The 13641-nt window shown below is 38.3% G+C and overlaps 1 protein-coding gene across 1 annotated transcript; it reads right to left on the bottom strand.

Annotated features, from left to right (window-relative positions):
* Positions 599 to 11826, bottom strand: LOC109841594. The gene is made up of 5 exons (XM_020410551.1): positions 11756 to 11826; positions 11195 to 11258; positions 1028 to 1154; positions 820 to 954; positions 599 to 744 (listed from the first exon to the last, which is right to left on the bottom strand). The coding sequence occupies exons 1-5, from the start codon at positions 11824 to 11826 to the stop codon at positions 599 to 601; spliced, it is 543 nt and encodes a 180-aa protein (XP_020266140.1).

The raw sequence follows: 13641 nt of genomic DNA, 5'->3' as shown, positions 1-13641 counted from the left end.
TGCTTCTTCAAGATTATAGCCATACACTCTAAGACATTGCAACATCAATGACATTGGCCTCCTAGAGAGTTTGCAAATCTAGAAGGAGTTCCACTTGGTCGATCATTCTCCGATAAGGCTCAAAGGCTTTGGTTCTAGTAGCTGATAAAAGAATGTCGAGCTGACCTTGCAACGAACATTTGGTATGGTGGATATACCCTTACCATCAGGCAGAGGCCTCTCAAAATTTTAACTGAATAACTTCACTAGGCCCTCAATCAAAATCTCACTCTTTGATTTAACTAAATCATTAAAGTTTGGAGATGAAAGGATTTTGATCATTGCTTAACTTAATGAGCTGGCCTCAGTAGCAATGGCTAAGGCCTAGTTTTTGGCAAGAGAGACAGTGATGCCATCAAAGTTGGCATAAAGAATGAAGCAAGCAAAGCTGACATACTTGAGATATCAATGAGAGTAGGCGAAGCCTGAGTTGGCACAACTAAGGCTCAGAAGGCCAAACGACCAACACCGTCATTGTAGCCGCGATTGCTGGCACATCACTAGGCGATGGCCACTTTAGTGTCGACTAACTTCTTAGCTACAGATGAAGCCCACTCTCCTATTCAACTTTAGGTTTAGGTTTGGCCTCAGCTCTTAGTCCAGCTTCCTCAAGGAAATAAAAAGTTGTCAAATCCCTAGCAGGTTCAACAATGGGAGAAGGCATAGAAGTCGTAGTTGTAATGACTTTCGGTTCGGGTTCAATATCTACAGAAGGAAAATAGATGAAGCATTATGTATTAAACTGAAAAGACTACATCATTCTTGTAGATGATATCATACCTAAGAAGTGAGAAGATCTGCCAGTATCAATTCCATGACCCAATTCTTCATCGTCGGTGATATAAGTGTCAGTGTCATAATCAACACTCTCTTCTTCCTTTGAATCTGTCCGATCAACCAATACAAATCTTTTTTCTGCAAACAAAAAGCACATGTCATTAGAACGCATATCCATTGAAGCAAAATAATTGCAAATAAGGAAATTTACCCAAAGCAGTCGTATACTCAGACACTGATCCATGAGTTATGGCCTCAGGAGGTTTCTCCTTCACAGGCAACTCCAAGCAGGGCACTTGGGGTATTTTTAGTGGTGAGGAAATTTTCGTGGTCTCTTCCTATGGATATCTCCTCTTGACACATATCATGGTGAGCTGATGACTGTTGTATGCTAATGCCAACGGGCCTATGCTATGGTGATCTTTTGTTGGGTTTGTTCGAATCATTATCAAAATCTCCTTCTCACCCTACCTCTACAAGATATTCATGGATTTCAGGCACTCTACTCTTGGATCCTTTCCTAAAAGCTTCTTATACTTCTAAATGATCCATTTTACTCTAGTCTTGTTGACCTTAAACTGCGAGCTGTTGATAGTCACCATGCTATAACAGTTAGGGGTTTTGTATGGTAAGATAAACTTAGCATGAGTACATCCAATGGCAAAGTGGTACCAAATGTGGGTTCCATCTACTAGACTCCTCAAACATAGCAATCTGGTGTTTAGATTACCAATATAATGTTGGTCATACCCAAACTGTCACGCAAAATGGCATGGAAGATAGGGCTCAATGTAGCACTCGTTCCCATTTACACGAGCGATGAGATGCATATGTCTGATATTCACCAATTAGTTGAAACAAGTACTGATTAAATAGGTAAAACCCCTCAACTCCAGGCTGTCTTCAAAGTCATCATCAAATTTAGACCCGATGATGTCGAGGAAGCAATAGTAGAAGCACTACTGGTCTTTATTCCACACAATTTGGTAGATCCACACAACATACTTAACGTTCCACTTTGAGGTTTCATATCATTATAGCAATGAGACCCCTCCTCATGTCTAGTAGTGGTTAACATAAGAGAGGAGCAATCAAGTGTATATCGTTCTATCAGATAGGTATATGGTAGCTTTACCTTGAATTAGGCACCTCCTCCCTTGGACAACCCTTCTTTTGGTTCAAATATTTTGTCACCAACTCCTTTAATCTGTGATGAATGTAGCTAATCATAGCCGGGAGTAAGGCTAAGTTATACCCATGAGCAAGTAATATCGTTGGCTACAGAACCTTGGGGAGATGCAATCCTTTGGTCGAGATGACACAATACATCCTTTTAACCAAATTAAAAGGAAACCTACGAGCAAAGCCTGATTAGAAATAGGCTCTTCAGTCTAGTCGTGCAAACTCTCAAACATGTCCATGCTTTTAGCCCACACCTGTCTGAGTCGATAGTTTGGATTATCGGACCATGATTGAAAATTTGAATCTCTACTTCAAGACCAGAGCTCAATGGGATAGGCTCCACCCTTCCCTTCTTGCTCACAATCTTGAACACATATTCAATGCAAGGAACACAAGCAACATTAGGGCCATGGACTACACCCGTAATTGTTTGATGGAAAATATGGATGTGCTAGACTAGATACCAAAATGTCTCGACAACATGAGTGTAACGATCCATATTTCCCAGCTCCTCAGTTATGGGAAAGTTTCTTCATATGGTCGCTCCCTCATCGGTATGTTGGTATTAATATTATATAGCTCAAGAATGATGTATAGCACTAGTGCACAGATCTCAATACCATGTTGAGAAGCTTGCATCACTAAATAGAGCCCTAGTTCCATTAATCTATCTTCAAAAGTGGTGAGGACATAGTCAACAATTCTAGCTCTCCCCATTGATTCAGTAACCCTTATCCACCTAGGGACCTGGTATCCTCCTCAGGTATTGCCCATTGATCTCAAAAAATTTGTTGTCAAATACATTTGGAAACACTAAAATCTCATTTGCCAGAGCATTCTCCTTTACGGACCCTTGAAGAAGACTAACAACATTGAGATCGTAACATCCTTCTTTACAAGAAAGAGAAAATTTTGATTTGTTTTTCATTTTTCATAAGAAAATAAAAAAAGAAGGATAATTTTTTAAAAAATAAAGAAAAAGCAAGAAAAAGCAAAAAAAAATTAAGAAAAAGAAATGTACACACAACAAGTTATAGAATATGCCTGAAGCTTATCCTTAGGAGAGGATTTGCTGAAACAATTAGTTATGCAAGTTGTGTCATTGTAACAAGTCCTCGCTTGTATAATGGTACCATCTTTGGATGTATCAACAACTTCTCATTATATTCTTCTTCTTTATTTGGCTAAGGAATAGCTTCTTGTCTTCTGAGTATACCTTGAGCAACCAAAATCGATGTTACCTTGCTCCTTAGCCTCCTTGCACACTTATAGAAATATAGAATGGTATGACCTAAGTATCCACATAGGTCAACGTTGGTTAGCAATTGCACCTTTAGATACCCAAATCTACTTAACAGTTTTAACTATATATTGCATTCAACAGTTCATTGAGATATGACTCATTCTACAACATAGGTGTATATAGTAAAAGATGCATTTGACATGGGCGGAAATAGAGTTAAATTATTTCCTCTTACAAATGAAGATTAAAACTTTTTATATTTTTTTGAATATGAATAACCAAGTTTAGTTTTAATTTTTGCAAATCATTGATCGGAAAGAACCATGTTTAAACCTTTATAACCCGGAGAAAAAATTTCCATAGCCTTTTCCAAATCAATATTTTTAGACTTTAATTATTCATCTTCAGAAACTATCGTAGTGCACTGAATTTCAAACTTTCTTTGTTTAGAAGACAATTCACATGAAAACTCATTTACCCGAGCAGTTAATTTTTTTATTTTCACAAATTTTATTAGTTAATTGCTAGGATAAATCACAATTCATGTCTCTATACATGGAATAGTGCATGCGCTCAAAAGAGACATTTTCACTTACATTGTTAGATGTATTAAACTCTAAAGATTTTTAATTTTATCATTCAACAATTTATTATCTTTCTTTAAAGTTGAATTCACCTTTTTAACAATGTTATACTTTTAAGCAAGTTTTAAAATATAAATCATCATATGTAAGGCACACCTCACCGGAGCTCTCCTATTCTGTATCATCTGGATTTCTATTTTTAGCCATGAGACAAATGTGTGCTCTTCTGTTATCATCGCTCGAGCTACTCTCCAACTTGTCCCATATAGTTACTATAGAACTTTTGCCCTTCCTTGTAGTCCTTTTTACTCAGTGAGCAATTCTTCCTTAGATGACCGAATTTCCTGCATCACAAATAAGTTAGTTCGGTATCAGAATCACTAGAACTATATGTATTTACATTGCTTGTATAGTGACTCTATTTATTTTGCAGGAATTTTGACCCCTCTTTGATTTGAGAAAGAATTTGAATCTTTTTAAAATTTGATCTTCCTCGTGATCATTCTCACTCTTAAAACTTGAGCTTGATTCTTTCTTCTTCTTAGATTGGAATTTCTCTTTTTTGGCCTTTAGAGTTAACAACTTCTTCTTGGAATCAACTTCAGAAGCATCATGTCTATCTTTCAATCGAACCTTATATGTGAGAAGATTATCTACAAGATCTTCTGGAGTAAAGTCAGAAAAATTTTACAATTCTTCAATAACTGTTACCTTAGGTCCCCAATCTCTAGATAAAGAATAGAGTATTTTTCTACAAAGCTTTTTGTTATAAAACTCTTTTCCCAAAGCTTTTGGTTTGTTCACAGTATCAATAAATCATGTGAACATATATTGAGTGCTTTCTGAGGCCTTCATCTTGAAATTTTCATATTTGCTGAAAAACATTGTGAGTTTTGCCTCCTTTACATGTGATATTTTTTCATGTATAACCTCTAGCAATTTTCAAATATCCTGCGTAATAGTACAATTTAAACTATGATTAAACTTTTAGCAATTAAGGAACAATAGAGAGCATTCATGGGTTTAACACTCAATGAATAAATATGTTTGTCCTGTGGTGACTGTTGGACCCTAGAGGGGGGTGATTAGGGTCTTATGCTAATCTAATCCGATTTAAATACCAATTAAAATATATTTTTCTAGCTAACCGAAAACTTTACAATCAACACACTATTGTAATCCCACTCTACACCCACTAAGTGTTGGACCTAGCCGTTTCTCCCTCAAGTGCTCGGTTACAACCTCTCCCTAGGCACGTCAACCGACGCCACTCCTCTTGGGACGATCCCCGACTCTCACCACACACTCCTCACTCGGTGTACAAGTGTATTACAAAGTGATTCTCATGATAAGCACAAATTAACAAATGATTGTTCTCTCTAACAATGTGAGAACTCAATTAAGCTCACTCTCAATGTCACAAACTCACAATCCTAAATTATACTATGAAAGTAAATACAATAAGCTCAATAGGTTGTGTGTGAACAAAGAGTATCAATAAACTAGCTTTAATAGAAATGATAATTAACAAATAATTATAAGTGAAAGCTAGAGTTGAGTTTAGGAAAACTTCTCTAGATCAAGATGGAGAGATGGAGATTTGAGGCCCAAACGAGAAGATAATCTCCTCCACTTGAGAAAGCTAAAACTGCTTTAAACTAAACCCTTAAACAAGCTTAAACAAGCTTAAACTCTTTTTAAAACCCTTATTTAAAAACTTCTTTAAAACATTCTTAATTGCTTAAGAAGAGATCAGCAATGGGGTATTTATACCCTCTCACAACTCAGCCAAAAAACCCCAAGCAAAAAGACAAAAAGTCCCCAGAAGACAGCTCAGAAAAATAGCCGTTAGTGTCTAACGGATCTATTGTCGGTCGACCGGTGCGGTCGACCGATGGAGCTTTCGGTCGACCGGACCGGTCGACCGACCAACTCTCTATCGCATGGTGAGAAATGAACAAATGATCGGTCGACCAAGAAACGATCTGGACCATCGTCGGTCGACCGGTGCGGTCGACCGATGGAGCTTTCGGTCGACCGGACCGGTCGACCGACCAACTCTCTATCGCATGGTGAGAAATGAACAAATGATCGGTTGACCGGTGCGGTCGACCGAATACTGATACTACTGAAAAACAGTTTTAAACAGATTTTTGACTTTTGGAAAAAATGTAAAACTTTGGGGAATGATTGTAGACATGATAATAAACATGCTACAGTGACTGGTTATCAGAAAGGACCTCCCAAATGAAAAATATCATCATTTTATAAAATAGTCCAAAACATGAAAATATGAGATACTTGAATTTTGATGTTTTGACATAAACCAACTTTTGAAACTTTGTGAAATGTTTCTATAGACTTAGTAAAACATGTATAAACTGATATTGAAGTTTATAAACTAATAAAACAGTATTTTCACAAAATTGCATATTCTATGCAATGTTTTCAAAAACACAATAGTAAATATGAAATATATGATTTCATATTATAAACATGAAAGTCCAAAACCATACATGTATATATATAACTATATGTATACATAGAAAACAAAACTTATGTATGTATATATATAAAACTATATATATATAGAAACCAAAACTTGTGTATATATATATAACTATATATATACAAAGAAACCAATAAATGTGTGTGTATAGATAATTGAGCTTAACGTACTTAACACACATAATATAAATCCTAAACTAAATTACCTAAGCTTGATCGTGATCTTCAATGAGCTCAACTTGGTACACGTGCGGATGAAGCTTGAACTTGATCTTTAACTTGAATTGTACGTTACTTCACTCCAACATTCCGCCAACCTCCTTTGGATATGATCATTGAAGCTCTATTCCATCCATCCTCCAACTACGTTGTTTATCTATAAAACATAGGAATGCACAAACACTAGACAAACAACATTAGTAATAAATTGTTTGTTAAACATCAAAACACTAGACAAACAACATTAGTAATAAATTGTTTGTTAAACATCATCAAAACAAGAAGGCCAACAGTGACCACTACCCCTAGGTGTAACAACTAAAATCCCTTCTACAATAGTAATAGGTTCTTTATAGCCATTTTCAACACACTGCCAAACATCATAATTGGTGGACATCAAAAAGACTTTTATACACACTTTTCAATAGATGTAGTTTGTGCCATCAAAAAGTGGAGGACGACTTATAGCATGTCCCTCTAGAAAAGCCATTGTGATGGTAGGACTAGATATCTCTATCCTAGGTTTTGAATTCTAAAGATAGGTAACAAAACTAAGCAAGCTTAGAGGGGGACGTGAATACCTTTGCCATAGATTTTCACTAAAACGTAGAATATGCAGCGAAAATAATAATAAAATAAAAATAAAAATTCAAACCAGAGAACACGCAAGATTTTTATAGTGGTTCGGATAGAAATTCTACGTCCACTCTTCCTTCTCACGAATAACCTTCATCACTATGATTAGAGTTTACCTGAATCACAATCAAATCTAGTAGGCTTATAAAGACTGCACCGTGAAATCTACACGAAGCCAGTCGTCTAACGTAACTCCTCATAAATGAGTAAAATACTTAGCCCTAACTAGTCCCAACAACCAATTATCACAGGCTTGAGTATGCCGTAAAAATAGAATAAGGATCAAACTAATCAAGCTGTCTAAGCTTAGATTAAAAACTTGTACAGCCCTTTTAAGCAAACCGTTCTTTAGAAGATATAGCAAAGGTTTAGATTAAATTAATAAATCCGCTAATCTGCATCATCACCATTGACGGTAAAGCATAACCATCGATGATCCCCTATTTACCATCGATAGTCACCCTATAGTTCGTCGATGGTTTGAAATCTAGTTTCTGGACTTGATCAAATGTTCACTGTAGTCTATCGATGATATAGCTAACCATCAATGGGCTGTTGTAGTCCATTGATGGTGCTAAATCCTATTTTTATTTTTCTCTAATTATGCATTGTAATCCATCGATTGACTAATGACTATCGTTGGTTGCCTCATGACCATCGATGATGTGAAGGCTGAAATCAATATTCATGTTAATTTTGTATCGTTTCACCTCTATTTTTTTTGTATACTTGTTTATACCTGAAATATATCATCTCAAACAATCATAAGTAACAAATGAGAGTTTGTTATTACTCAAATAAAATATATTGTTTGAACAACATTCTAACAGATTTATCATAGTCGTTTCTCATTTCTTTTGATCTCTAACTTCTACTGCATTTAGGATATCTCTTTCCTGATTGATTAAAGTTCTATATATGATTGAAAGAGATAGAGAGATGAGAGAGTTCTAGCGTTTTGATTACAACTTTAGTTTTGATTCGAGAAGATATTTGATTGAAGGTTTTGATCCCCGGAACTTTAACAAACTCTTTGTCGTCACGCTCAACATCATTAGATCGTCACAACAAGGAGAATTACCCTTGATGTCATCGTCTATATTGTTCTTCATCAAGCTTCACTTTGATCTATTGAAGAACGGTTTGTTAATCAGAAAGGGCTATAAGATCTTTTTTATTTTATGTGCTTAAAATGTATTTGTTGGTTTGTTTTTAAATTCGTTTTTATGCTATATTTAAACTAGTGTTAATTGAAGGTTGAGATTAGCTAGAACTAGGTGAATTTACTTATTATGGACTCGTTAGGTTAGACGACTGATTTTCGATAGATATCAACGTGTGAACTTTGTAAGCCTATTGAATCGGGTTGTGATTTAGAAAAACTCTTGACATAATGAGGATATTCCTTCATTCAATCCAACATTAGGCAAATGATCATTATTTTTATAATTCGAATAATCTAATATTTCATAGGTATTTAAATTTAACAGGTAGTGTCATGTTTAAAGTCGTGTAATCAGTTTAAATGATTTAGATTAACCAAATGTTGATCACGTCATAGAAGATTATACTTGCGCGTCCACATTTTTAAATAAGTGAAAAAATGGATTAGGTACAGCCGGCCGTTTGATATTTATTGGCCATCGATTACGTCATGAGATCTAAATCAGGAACGAAAAACCATATATATAATAAAATATGGTGAACATAATGTTGGGGTCAACTTGGTTTCCATAAACAAGTAAGGTTATCTTCATAATATACAGATGACAGAGAACTGGAGGGTAAGCTGAGGATGATGGCTTAGACTTTGGATTTATTAACTCCGGTGTACCAAGCATTTGGTTCCATTGGTTATTTCGTCCTATGTTCTGCCATTGACCTGGTGGAAAGCCAGGGTATCTTTCATGTACATATGACAGAGAACCAGGGGCAACTGGAGTTTGGATTTTTCCTGGTGATCGATCTAATAATAAATAAATAAGAAAAACCAAAACTCATAGAGGAAGTTAACTGCATAAAAGCTCAGGTGATGTGCAACAGAATAAGTAAGCATTAAAATGAAATACCATCTACTTCTAACAAATGAAAATGTGTACTGCATTCCTATGAAGCAATTTTTTATTTATTTTCTCAAATAAATTAAAATTTGTTTAGTATATAATGTTGTGCACATCGGAAATTTTGGCAGCACCTCGGCAGCACCTCGGCGCAATAAAAGAGTAAGATCACAATAGGAATTCCCGTTTCACCAATAAAACAAGAACCAAAAGCAAAATATCTCAACAAAGTGGGATATCAGCTCTTCCTCTCATCAGTTCTAGGACTGACCTGTCGAGGGAACCTAAATAAGCTATTATAAATCACACAAACAGCGAGACAAACGAATTTTACGTGGTTCGGCAATTTGCCTACGCCCACGGGGCAAGGAGGGGGGAGATATACTATTAGAGAGAGAGAATACAAATATGGTTTACAATCACACAAATTAAACCCTCAAACAAGCTCTCAAATCCCTCACAAAATTCTCTACCAATGGATGCTCAAAACCCTAAAAAGAGGACTGCTCAAACTCTAAAAGGACGGTCGACGTTCTCCCCTTCCTTCTGCGTTTTTCTCCCACACGCCGCCGTTTTTTTCTCCTTCAAATACTCCATTACACTTGCACAAAGCCCTAGGAACTCACGAAAAGGTATTTATAGGTTGCTACCCTAGACTTGGGTGGGCCGCACGAGATTGGCCATGAGACATCGCTTCATGAACGTGGTGGCCCCCCACGTCTTTACCCCACGCACTTTGCTGCTCCGTGTTCACAATTGCTCGTGGCCCCCACCCGTAATTGTTGTTGTCACACGTTCATAATTCTCCACCTCGGCGAAGTTTTTCCAAAACTGAGCCGACACCAAAGCAACCAAATGTCCCACTTGTTGTGTCCAGTACGTCGTGAAGTTAATTCACGACAACGGACTCAATCCACAACAAGTCGGGAACCCGAACGAGAGTTCAAAAAATCTTCCCCCCATCAAAATTAACTAATCCAACCAGCTGCATCGAAAAGACTGCCTATGTATCCTCTTGCCCAAGGAATCAAGCCGAACGTAGTTCACTCAAATGGCCGCTAACGGCCTCAACAATCACGAATGTGTAATAAGTCTTTACAATGATCAAACTTGTTGCTCGGACCCACCTTTGTGAGCATATCCGCCGGATTATCCTTCGTGTGGACCTTCACATTCTCCACATCACAATCTTAAAGAACATCACGAACGAAGTGATATCGAACGTCAATGTGTTTCATCCTCGTATGAAAAACCTGACTCTTCGCCAAATAGATAGCACACAAGCTATCATAATAAATAGTGATGAACAGTTGCGATATACCAAGTTCCTCTAAAAGTCCTTGAAGCCAAATCATCTCCTTCACAGCCTCCGTAATCGCCATATACCCTGCCTCCATCGTAGACAAAGCCACCGTAGACTATAAGGTGTATCTCCAACATACCGACGCACGGGTCAAAGTGAACACATACCCTGTCATAGACCGACACTTATCCAAATTCCCGGCATAATCTGAATTAACATAACCAATACACAACTGCCCACCTATAGTGTCCCGCTCATAAACCAAACCAACATTGAGTGTACCTCGAATGTACCTCAAAATCCATCTCACGGTATCCCAATGACCCACTCCTTGATCGTTCATGTATCTCGAAACCATGCTCACCGCCTGTCATAAATCTGGTCTCGTACATACCATCACGCACATCAAGCTCCCAATCGCGCTTGCATATGGAGTCTTCAACATCAACTCTCGATCTTCAACTGTCTTCGGTGAAAGATCAGCTGAAAGCTTCGAATTGGCTCCTAATGGTACACTAACTAGCTTCGTATCCATGCTAACATGAAATCGCTGTAGAACCTTCTTCAAATAAGCTACCTGTGTCAAACAAATTCTGCCCTTCTTCTTGTCTCTGCTGATCTCCATCCTTAAAATGCGCTTCACCTCACCCAAATCTTTTATCTCAAACTCCTTTGAAAGTTGTGCCTTCAACTCATCTATAGCATATCTGAAAAATAGAGGTAACCAACATGTCATCGACATAAAGTAACAAATAGATGTACGCACCTCCTTTCAACTTGCGAAAATATACGCAAGGATCAAACTGGCTCCGAGTGTACGAATGACCAATCATAAAACCATCAATCACCTATACCACTGTCGAGGAGACTGCTTCAAACTGTATTATGATTTCTTCGATCTGCAAACCAATTTTTCCTTCCCTACAGCTCGAAATCCCAATGGTTGAGTCATATATATTTCTTCATCAAGATCACCATGAAGAAATATCATCTTTACATCTAACTGATCTAACTCCAAACTATATTGTGCCACCAAAGCTAGTAAAATCCGAATCGAAGAGTGCTTCACCACCGAAGAGAAAACCTCATTATAGTCAATACCTTCCTCCTGTGCATAGCCCTTCGCAACCAACCTAGATTTGAAACTCAATGGAGTGCCCTCAATGCCCTCCTTCTTTTTGTATACTCACTTGCAACTAATTACCTTCTTCCCTTTGGAAGCTCAACAAGCACCCATGTATCATTCTTGTGAACAAACTCCATCTTCTCCTGCATAGCTACCTGCCACGAATCAGCCTCCGAACTCTACTCGGTCTCTCTGAATGTAGTAGATATCATCTCATCGATACTCTCCACCAGAAGTGCATACGTAACTGTGTCGGTATACCGTGCTGGCATCCGTATGTCTCTCCTTTGTCTCCGAACCGCAATAGAATCCTGAACCTGAGTCGTCGGTCCCTGATCCTACACATCAGTACCCGTATCCTCCGTGTCACCATCGTGCTCACCTAGCATCACCTCAGTCGGCACTCTAATGGATACTGTACCATCTGGACACTATGGAGCTGCATCGATCTCCACCACCTGCGATATCTCCTCTGTTGGGTCGCTCTCCACCTGATGAGAGCTGGGAAGCTTTAAGGTAGAAGTCTCATCGAATGTGACGTCCCTACTCAGCACAATCTTTCTATCAACTGGATCCCATAGCTTGTATCCCTTGACACCACACTTGAATCCTACAAATATGGTCTTCCTAGCTCGAGGTTCCAATTTATGTGTTCTCACATGATAAAATGCAGGGCATCCGAATACATTGAGCTGGTCACAGTCGTGTGTTGGCTCTCCCGACCACTTCTCCATAAGGGTTTTCCTCTCAATCGTAGATGAAGGCAGACTGTTAATGAGGTGGCTCACATATGAAAGTGTCTCAGCTCAAAAGATCTTCTCCAAACCACTATGCGCCAACAAACATCGTCTTGACATAGCTACTGAAAGGGCTCTGATGTGTATTCACCACCGTTGTCGGATCATAACGTCTTGATCTTTCTCCCAATCTGTAGTTTCAATCTCTTTTTCCACTCCATAAATAAATCTAGGACTTTATTCTTATGCTTCATGGTATACACCCAACAACGCCTAGAATAATCATCTACGAACATGATGAACCAATGTCATCCACCAAGTGATGCAATCTTGGTGGGACCCCAAACGTCTGTGTGCACGTAGTCTAGGATGCCCCTCGTCCTATGAATGGCTATCTCGGACTTCACCTTTATCTTTTTGTTAAGAATACAATGCTCACAGAACTCAATCTTCCCACTCTTAGCTCCCTTCAACAGTCCTTGCTTCCAAAGCGCCTACAGTGACTTCTCACCTATGTGCCCCAATTTGTAATGCCAAAGTCTACTCATGTCCACCTCTGAAATAGCTGAACTTACCTGGCCAATCTCGGTGCTTTCCTTCAGATAATATAAGTTTTGATTGAGAACTTCCTTCATCACTGTTCGCGAGGAAAATCGTAGGTTTCTTTGTTATTGATTCCATTGTCATCTTGAGTTACAACTTTTTGAGTTACAAAAGATCCGGTCTTTTTATAAGATCCGGTTACAACGAAAATCAAAGAAAAATAAACAAAGATTACAACTTTTCTCCTTTTGTGTCGAACGAATCGCGAGCTCCTGTTTTGCGGTCACTCGCTTTGTGGGTTCTTTGCCTGCGCCGGGGTTGTTTCCCGTGGACCACCGCGCGATCTAGATCCGGTCGGATCTACGCAGTACAACGGGTATTATTTCACCAAGGAAATAATAGCCGGGGAGGATTGTTTCACCAAGGAAACAATCGTCCAAGTCTCGGGATCTAAGACCAAGCTTAGATCCGGAGTGTAGCAACGTAGATCTGAGATCCGGTCCTCTCGAACTCCTGCCTTATTTGGCGTTGATGATCGTCGAGCACCAGATCTGGATGTGCAAGTCCTCGAAGTCCCAAAGCTTGAATCTTGTTAAGTTCTGAGTCTCCAATCCAGCAGGGCTTCGCCTCTCCAAAATTTCCAACCCCTGAAATGAACCAAGGCCTAGCCTATTTATAGGCACT

The sequence above is a fragment of the Asparagus officinalis genome, chromosome 5, assembly GCF_001876935.1.
Source record: "Asparagus officinalis chromosome 5, Aspof.V1, whole genome shotgun sequence".
NCBI classification, from domain to species: domain Eukaryota; kingdom Viridiplantae; phylum Streptophyta; class Magnoliopsida; order Asparagales; family Asparagaceae; genus Asparagus; species Asparagus officinalis.
Note: the sequence above shows the minus strand (reverse complement) of the source record. Positions and strands in the feature narration are given on the sequence as shown.

Excerpts from the sequence above, each read along its gene's own strand:
- LOC109841594 (XM_020410551.1), bottom strand. The coding sequence starts at position 11,826 with ATGCAGGAGAAGATGGAGTTTGTTCACAAGAATGATACATGGGTGCTT. Across the intron at positions 1,155-11,194 it reads AGATAAAAGATTTGGGTGAG|GAAGAGACCACGAAAATTTC; the intron begins GTGAAGCGCATT and ends AGATATCCATAG. Across the intron at positions 955-1,027 it reads TGAGTATACGACTGCTTTGG|AAAAAAGATTTGTATTGGTT; the intron begins GTAAATTTCCTT and ends TTTTGTTTGCAG.